We start from the raw sequence: 9559 nt of genomic DNA, 5'->3' as shown, positions 1-9559 counted from the left end.
AAAAAAAAAAAAAAATCATGTATTGTCATAATTTTTCTGCTAATGACTATTTCTATAAAACACTATATATATGTGTGTGTGTATGTGTGTGTATATATTGCAGGGTCTTTTTTTTATTATTTCATGTTTAGGGTGTTTTGCCTGTGTACCATGTTCATGCTGGTAACAGCAGAGGCCAGAAGAGGGCGACAGATCTCCTGGAACTGGAGTTAGAGACAGCTGTAAGCTGCCATGTGGCTGCTGGGAATGGAATCCAGGCTCTCTGGAAGAGCAACCAGTGCTCTTAACTGCTCCAGCCCAGCCCAGGCTTGTCTTAAATTCATAGCAATCCTCCTGTTTCAGGTGCTGAGAGATTATAGGTGTGATTACAAGTCAGTTGCTATGACTCTGATACTTTTTTGTTTTTGTTTTTCAAGACTAGGTTTTTCTGTGTAGCCCTGGCTGTCCTGGAACTTGCTCTGTAGACCAGGGTGACCTCAAACTCAGAGACCCACCTGCCTGGGATTAAAGGTGTGCGCCACCACACTCAGGCATCGGTATCTTTTTAAAGGCAAGAAACCTCTCTTAGAACCTCTTCTCTTAGCTAACATCTTTTATGGGCTAGAACAAAAGAAACCCAACCCTAAACCAACAGACAGTAAAGGGAATGAATACACACAAATATCTCAGAGCAGCCATGACTGACCTGAGTATCCCCCACTCAGAATCAACAGTTGGGGCAAGGCAACAGGTTGCTGGTAGGGTGCCCTTGAAGCTCTTCTCCTCAGCCTGATGGGTCTTGGCCAAGCTGAGGTTTTAGTTTGATTTTTAGGATTCTTTTTGAGTGTGTATATATATGACTGAGCTGTGTGTGTGTGTGTGTGTGTGTGTGTGTACATGACCTGTGGAGGTTAGAGGTTACCCTCTAATCCAGCCTCATGTTTGAGAAAGGCTACCTCTGTAAACCAGGCTAACTGTCCCAAGGGCTTTTAGTACCAAAGTACTACATGATTTCTGGGGATTCGAACTCAGATTCTCACGCTTGTAAGGCAAGCACTCTACCCACTGAGCCATCTTACCAGCCCTTCATTGTCAGGGTCTGTCAACCTTTCATCTTCTATAACTCTGAGGGCCAAAATGGGACCACGTCCTACTGTGGATCCCCTGGCCATCTGATGCTCTTGACTAACAAAGCTCAAACACATCTCCCGGTCTCTGCCCCCCTCTGTGTCCACAAAGGGCTTTTCCACCTCCTAGGAAGCGCCCTCACTTCTTTCCCTTTCATGCCAGGTCCAAGTGAATTCAGCCCGAGGCGCTGCTGGGGGCAGGGGAGAGTACTCGCCTCAGAAGCAACTGTGCACTGGAGTGGCAGGCTGCTATTGTCCGGCTCACAAAGACATGGCTTTTTTCAAAGGGTCAGGCACTGGGGAAAGACTAAAGGGTTTTTCAAGTTATTTTTAGGATGGGGGCAGTACTGCACTGTGGGTCATGTAGCCTGGGGTTCACTACAGCCACGCGGGTCCATTCAGTCCCACTGACTTTACAGAGGTTAAAAATATAATACCCCTCCCCCGCCCCCTATTCTAGCAATCAGCTGTCAACTGTGGATTTTCGGCTCCTTCTGGCTCCTTCTGAATCCATAGTCACTCTGGAATTTAAGAGAGAAGGCCAGCTGGACAAACGTGTACCGCAGGAGACCGGAAGCTCAAAGGGCAGGCCGCGTTTGTGCTGTCCCCACTGCTCCCCTTTGCTATCTGCTATCTATTACCCCCGACTACCTAGTGTCCCGGAACCATCTTACATTTTGCACCGTTTCCCGAACCTCTTGCCAGCACAGGACATTGCTGGTCATGGGCCGCTCTGACTGCTGAACTTGACCAAGCCCCTGACTGTGTTTCTTGAGTCTCATCCCAAGCCCTTCATATACAAGTCTTCGTGTTGTGAGGCTGGTTCTCTGAGAGTCCTTTGTGAACTCTTCATAGGGCTTTCCATGTTAAGATCTTGTCACCCTAGAGCAAAGACACCTTTGCATGGGCGTCTTTTACATTTTTCTTCTTGCCTGGTTGCTCTAGCTAGAGCTTTAAGTACTATATTGGCAGGTGGGCTTCCCGGTCTTTCTCCAGACAGAGAAAGTTTCCAGTCTTTCACTCTTGAGTGTAATATTCTCTGGAAGCTTCACGCGTTTTTCTCTTTATCATGTTGGGGTGATTTCCTTCTAATACTCGCTTGCCTGTGGCCGTACCACCATGAACAAGCCAATCTCGGCTATACACGCTATTATGTCTTCAAACCACAGAAAGACTGACGGACTAGAACGAAGCCGGATGAGGGAAACTGGGTGGAGGGAAGGCAAGCAGGGCTTTCCCTCCCACTAGACAATGGAGAGAAGCCTTGGCCAGAGATTCTCTCCTCAAGCCTCTGGTCCCACAAGTCTCTGTCCCTCAGGCCCTCTCAACAGTCCGCATCTCCACCCACAGGCCACGCCCCCATCTAACATTGCGCCCAAGTGCATGCCCCGCCCCTCCTGCCTTCACCCAGATCTTGTGGGCAGTGGGTCCAGGAGGAGCGTCCCACTCTGCTTACCTTCAGCACCCTGGGAGGAGGATGAGATCCGCAGGGACCGCGTGGAGCCTCAGAGCGTGTCCCTGTCATGGCGGGAGCCTGTTCCTGCTGGAGCTCCCGGAGCCAACGGCACCGAGTATGAGATCCGCTACTACGAGAAGGTGAGTCTCAGCTGCAAGCCCCCTGGATCTCGGCCTGCCTCCCTCCCTCCGTCTTAGTCCTCTGCCATTCCAAACACAGCTGCGGCCTTCCGAGGTCTTTCTCTATCCCTTCTGTTCTCCTCTCCTCACTTGCCCATGGACAGCTCCATTTGCCTTTTTGGTTTAGGGCTTAGCGGAGATGAAGAGCTTGGGGGTGTCTGGCTGAATTTACAGATACCATCTGCAGACCCCTTTGTAAAGGAAAGGCACACAGAGATAGCCACGTGACCACAGGAGTACTTTGCCAGGCTGAAGGGGTATGTTCCAGAATAGAGAACTGCACTCCTGTGGCTTACTATAAAAGAGTCTGGAGAATCACTTACGAAATTCACACATGCTTACGCATGTTAAAATATATACACCTACTTGGCTGTCATGGAGGCACAAGCCTTTAATCACAGTAGAGGCAGAGGCCAGCAGATCTCTGAGTTCAAGGCCAGTCTGGTCTACAAAGGGAGTTCCAGGCCAATCAGGAATGCATTAGCAAGACCCTGTCTCAAGAAACCAAACCGACGAAACAAATAGAGCATACTCATTTGTTGTAATAGGAGCAGCGAGGCTGCATCCCCAGCACCCTGGCCGCCTACATGGCTAGCTTATGCCCCTAAATAATTACAAGGAAACTGTATTCTTTTAAACACTGCCTGGCCAATTAGTTTCAGTTTCTTATTGGCTAGCTCTTACATATTGATCTAACCCATTTCTATTAATCTGTGTAGCCCACGAGCTGGCTTACCAGGAATGATCTTAACCTGCATCTGCCTGGAGTGGGAGAATCATGGCGACTCACTGATTCAGCTTCTTTCTCCCAGCATTCTGTTCTGTTTACTCCACCCACCTAAGGGTTGGCCTATCAAGGGGCCTACGCAGTTTCTTTATTAATAAGAAATCACTCCCACATCATTTCCCCTTTTTCTGTTTAAACAAAAAAGAAAGGCTTTAACTTTAACATAGTAAAATTACATATAACAAAACAGTTATCAAGCAAGAATTACAGTTACAATATTTATATCTACCATATCTTTTATCATAACAATGGAAAACTATAACTATCTATCCATTCTTCAACTCCATCAAAGACTCCAGAAGGATATAATACTACCTAAGTAAACAAGAAATAAGAAAACTTCAAAGACATCTCGCTGCCTGGACAGTCACCCAAAGTTCTTTTGTACCATTGGGGCATCCATCTTCAGCCTTCAGGCCCATAGTATCCAGCAGACATTTTCATCAAGCAGGAAATTCCAAAGACAGTTCAGTCACTTTCTGCTGTGTCCTGCAGAATGTCTCGCAGACTCTTTCATGAGTCAGGAACCCGGAAAGACCGTCTCACCTTTAGGCAAGTTCAGCAGTCCTCTCTCTGCGGGTTCTCTGTGTCCAGTTTATGCAACAGTCCAGGCAAGAGCAGTTTCTTGCCCAAATGGCTATCAAACTCCATAACGATGCCCATCTTCCTTTTGAAGTAGATTGGTACTGCCAGGAGCAGACGTGTCTCATTGTCATGAAAAGCCCTAAGTTATTAAAACATTTAAAATACCATATTCTGCAGTCTTTGAAAGATATGAAGAATGCCTATCTAACTGAAATATATCTCTATATATCTAGAAAATCTAAATAACATGACTACAAACTTGACTATTATTTATGATTATCCATCAACAACCTATATTTCCTAATTATACATTATATTTTAAAAATGAACTACACAATCACACTCATTGTGAACTCCATAGAGATATTTTTACTTTTGAGATGGGGTCTTGCTATGTAGCTCTAACTGACTTTGGATTCACAGCAGTTCTCTTGCCTCAGACTCTTGAGTATGAGGGTTGGACCACCATCCCCAGCTTTCCATATAGCAAACAGTCCCGCAGAAGATCCTTGTTTGTTTCTTTTGGGACAGGTTCTCTCTGCTGAGCCTTAGTTGGTTTGGAATTCATTAAGTAGCCCAGGCTGGCCTTGAATTTACACCTTGACCCTCCAACTTCTGTGTCCCTGAGCTGGGATTGTATTGTATGCACCACACTGTCTGATTTTGATGTTTGAAAGATACTATTGCTGATTTTGTTTGTTTGTTTGTTTTTGAGACAGTCTCACCATGTCACCTTGGCCTCCAATTCCGTGGCTTCTCCTTCTTCTGTCTCCTGAGTGCTGGGGTTGAAGATGTGTGCTACCACACACAGCCTTGTGCCGAGTGTCTTGGCTTTTCTCCCCCACCCCAGGCTGGCTCAAGTGCCCCTCCTCTTTTCTCCATGTCTATCCCCTCTTTTACATTTTATTTATCTTTATTTTGAGATCAGGTCTCATGTAGCTTGAGTCAGCCTCCTGCCTCCGCATCCCAATGCTGGGATCACAGGCATGCGGCTCCTGCCTTTCTCCTCTCATGAGCATTTTAAATCTGTGGTAACAGCTCAGCCACGATGTGATGTGTGGTGCTGTCTCCCAGCCCTTGCTGTTCCCCTGCAATCTGATGTCTTTAACTCTGAGATGTGATCTTCGGTGAAACAGTGCCTCCCTTTTATGCAAATTAATTCATTAAAGAGAAACTTCTTTCCGAGTATGACAGAATTCCACTCCCTCGGCAGTTTGCAGGGCTTTGCTGAATCAGATAATGGCTTTTGCTTACTAGAAGTCTGTTGAGAGCTGTGATAGCTGGGGTGCCCAGGAAAAAAATAGGGTCACTGAGGCACTTTCAAATGCATGGGCCTGGGTGACCAAATGATGGGGAGCTGCTGGCTGAGGGGGAGAATTTCAGAGGGGGAGCAGGTGGGGCTGCAGGATGAGTATGGTCTTGCTCTCCATGAAGCATGTCGGTCACCCAGGTGGACGTCCTGTGTGTCTGAAGCTCAGATCAATGCTGTGGGCTGGAGAGATGGGGTTGGGGGGAGAACTTTGAACACAGAGATGGCAGCTGAAGGAGAGGTATCTGTGAGAAGGGCGGCCAGGTCAGGAGGAGCCCTGGCTCTGAGATGACAGTAGTGAGGGCCTCTGGGAGAGAGCAGTGTATGCAGTGGGCGCTCAGAAAAGACACTTCGTTGTCTGAGCACAGGCAAGAGTCTCAAGGTTGAGCTGCTGTACGTCCCAGGCCCTTGACCAATGACTGTGAATGAATACCCTGGGGACAAAGGTCCCCGAAAGAAGAGCAAGTACCGAGGGGATTGTATTTTAAGTGATTCTGGGTCACCAGGTAGAGACAGGTGTCTGAGGCCTTTTCTCTGGGACCAAAGCGCCTTCCACACCAACCTCCTCTATGCTTCAGCGCAGCCCGCCCTCATAACTCATAACTCATGTGGCACCCACCCCACTTTTCTACCTCCAGCCATGGCCTGTCATCTCTCCAGGTGAATTAGTGACATTCATATGACGAAATGCTAGAGATAAACAGCCTAAGAAAGGCAGGGCTTGTTTTTGCCCACGGTGTGGAGGCAAGGTGGCGGGAGTGTGGGAGGCTCCTGGTCGCACGCTGTCTGCAGTCAGGAAGCAGAGAGATGAGGGCTGATACTCAGTTCACTTTTTCCTTTCTACTGGTTCCACACCCTTGGAGAGGATGCTGCACACATTCAGGGCGGGTCTTCCCTCCTCCTCCTCAGTTGAACGTCTGTGGAGAAACATCTTCACAGACACCCCCAGAGGCTCCATGCCCCATCAGGCTGACAGCAACTATTAACTGTGATGAGGCTCGGAAGCTGGCTCAGAGACGAAAACACTTGCAGAGCGTGGGTTGAATTCCCACACATCTGGAACCCTAACGCTGGGGAAGTAGCGACAGAATGATCCTTAGAGCTTGCAGACCAGCCAGTCTAGCCTACTCAGCAAGCTCCAGGTTCAGTGAGAAACCCTGCCTCAAAAAATAAGTGGAGGGGGCTGGAGAAATGGCTCAGTGGTTAAGAGCACTGACTGCTCTTCTAGAGGACCCGGGTTCAATTCCCAGGACCCACATGACAGCTTACAACTGTCTGAAGATCCAGTTGCAGGGGATCTGACAACTTCACATCAATGCACATAAAAATAAATAAATAAATAAATAAGTGGAGGGCAATAGAAGAAGACACCTAGCATATACCTTTGACCTCCAAGGTCAAATGAACCATCACACTAAAGATTATTTGACCATTCAGATGTTCAGAGGAGATTCTAAGGAATTCTTGTTGAGTCAAAGTCTGCCCTGTGGCCATTAATGTCACTGTCAAAGAAAAGGAGGATCACAGGCTATAGGTGGGGATTTAACTTTCCAGTCTGTGGGTGTGGTAAGAACCCTAATAAGGTGTGGGCAGAATCAAATGACACAAGGAGCCTTCTGAAGACTTATGGGTGCCAGGTGTACTGGGGTACAGCAAAGAGCAGACCTGAAAGATTTAGAGGTACCCCCCTGGCCCTTGCTTAACAAGGAGAGAGAAATGTTGACTCTGGGGAGCTGCATAAGGGCTGTACCGGGTGTGTGGCCCAGCACAGTGGGTGGCCTCCAGTAGGTCTTCACCAGTCACAGCCAGAATTCTCCCTCAGCTCTAGCTAAGCAAGCCTTTATGGGGGGGGGGGAGAAAAAGCCTCCTGAGTATCAAGGACAGGGCAGGTGGCAGTGTGTGGCTTGCTTGGGCTCAGGCCTACCTCACCCCTGGACTGCCAAGCCCTGGTAGTTACCACCTAGGCACCCCTGCAAAGGAAGCTCTGGCCTGTTATGGGATGAGTCTTGAAAGAGGCGCTGGGCATCCTATGGGAGAAATCTCTTCTGTCTCCCAAGATGATCTGGGTCAGCTTCCCCCACCCAAATGAAGGGAGGTTCTTTGTCTCCCTGCTCCCCTCCTCCCTCTCATTCTCAATTGTCTGGGCCTCACTGCTCTGTCCTCTCCAGGGTCAGAGCGAGCAGATGTACTCCACAGTGAAGACAGGGGCACCTGCTGTCACTGTCACCAACCTGAAGCCTGCTACCAGATACGTTTTTCAGATCCGGGCAGCCTCTCCAGGGCCTTCATGGGAAGCCCAGAGCTTCAACCCAAGCATCGAAGTGCAGACCCCAGGGGAAGGTAAGTGGTGTGCACCAGGAGGGTGCTGAGTATCGGGAAGGGAGCCACAGAACCGCCACTCTGCATCTACTTAGTTAAACAATTTGAGATCCATCTGCAGCCACCCACGGGGAATCTTCCCTGCACACTGCAGAGGCCTCGGGGACAGCTGGTGAGTCCCTCCTTGGAGGCTACATCTTCAGTGACAGAGCCTCTTTCCTAGGCTTCTCAAAATCACCTTTCTGGACCTTGCTGGATCCTTCCTGCTGCTCTTCTTTCTGCCATGACAAAGATCCATCTTGGGGCACTGTCCTGTCGTCCCCCCCCCCCCCCGCCGCCCTCAGGCTTTGCCTGTGAAGCCAGCTTCCCTGAAGGAAAGGGGACCTGGAAGGGAGCAATGAAAGTGAGCCCTGCACATTTTAAACAGAGCGAATAAAAGCTGGGCAAGGTGGCACAGGCCAGTAATCCAGGCGGTTTGTAAGGTTTGGGATAGGATCAAAAGGTGTTCAAGTCCAAGTGCCTCTACACAGAGTTCAAGGTCGGTCGGCCTGAACAGCGTGAGCAGCTGAGCTGGTGGTGCTGACCGCTAATCCCAGCACTCGGGAGGGAAGGGAAGGGAAACAGAGTTTGAGGCCATCCTGGGCTTATGAAAGCCTGGCTCAAGAAACAAGAAAGAAGGAAGGGAGGGAGCGAGAGGAAGGAAGAGGGGGAGAAGTAGTGGTGTATAAACTGCATCTCAAAGTTCTAACACCAAAAGAAAATCTGAACTTTAGAATTCCTGATCTAGAACTACGTTCCCCGTCTCCCCCGCCCCCCTCTGCTTCCTGATCCTCTTTTCTTCAGTCCTGCCTTCCCTTCCTTGTCCGTCCCCTTTTCAGTGTGGGTGCCAGCAGCTTCCTCTGGTTGCTCAGCCTTCTGTGGCCCCAGCCCTCAGGGTCTCACCACCATCGAGCCAGCCAGCGCAGTTCAGGGAAGTACCCCCTCCCATTACACCCACCCCACAAAGTCAATTCCCCCTAAGAGGCGTTCTGGCACCAGCTGTCAAGATAAGACTTCTTCCCAACCTGCTACACAACTCTAATCCAAGATAGGAAATGCTGGGGGCCCAAAGGGAGGTGAAGATAACATGTGGAGAGAGAAGGGTTCTGGGAGGCTAGAACACACGTCTTGCTGCCTCGGGGCAGGTACTGGCAAGAAGAGATTAGAGCTGTGTCTTAAGGCTGGGGTCTATTTGAACAAGTGGAAGTAAGTGAGTAGGGAAGGCAATTGCGCGGACGAAGCCATCTGAGCCAAAGCCCACCTCAGCACACCCTGTATGTCTGGCCACATCGCCGTGGTCCCCAGGTGTGAGCCATTCTCCTCCTCCTTCCTCTCCCTGAAGCTGCTACAGTTAGCGTCCGGTACTTCCCCTCCCTAACAGTTATCCCGAATCTTTCCCTTCTCAGACCCCTGCTATCCATCCTCACTCGCACCACCACTGGCTGTCCCTGTCCTCTCCTCTCCAGCCAGGTAGGAATCTGTCCCCCACTCCTCGTGAGCCTCAGGGTGGTTCTTTCTCCTGAGCCTGCATCCAAGATTCTCTAGTTGTGCCTCTCCAAGCTCCCCTGTCCCATCCCAACTCAGCTTTCACCCCATCATCCTCTGCCTCTGGACAGTGTAGCCTCCAGTTTTGTGGGCTGCTTACCGTCTTCCAGGCCCCACCTGTGCATCAGGGCCTGGGATGCAACCACAGTCTATCAGTCTTCCAGGCCTGGCTTCCTCGGGGACCTCAAGAAGGAAGCATTGGCCTCTGCTCTGCGCTCTGCTTGCCTCCTCCCC

The 9559-nt window shown here is 49.7% G+C and overlaps 1 protein-coding gene across 3 annotated transcripts in view; it reads left to right on the top strand.

Annotated features, from left to right (window-relative positions):
- The window catches only part of Epha10 (EPH receptor A10), a 38364-nt gene that overhangs the window by 15926 nt on the left and 12879 nt on the right, over nt 1-9559 (top strand). Inside the window, exons 6-7 of one of the 3 annotated variants that reach the window (XM_005353270.3) lie at nt 2569-2702; nt 7591-7762. In XM_005353270.3, coding sequence (XP_005353327.1) covers nt 2569-2702; nt 7591-7762 — 306 coding nt within the window. Of the gene's footprint in view, nt 1-2456; nt 2703-7590; nt 7763-9559 lie in introns of those variants that run through there. The other 2 variants (XM_026781917.1, XM_013348461.2) reach the window with 2 other exon arrangements.

Source organism: Microtus ochrogaster, chromosome 10, assembly GCF_000317375.1.
Source record: "Microtus ochrogaster isolate Prairie Vole_2 chromosome 10, MicOch1.0, whole genome shotgun sequence".
Lineage (NCBI taxonomy): Eukaryota > Metazoa > Chordata > Mammalia > Rodentia > Cricetidae > Microtus > Microtus ochrogaster.
Note: the sequence above shows the minus strand (reverse complement) of the source record. Positions and strands in the feature narration are given on the sequence as shown.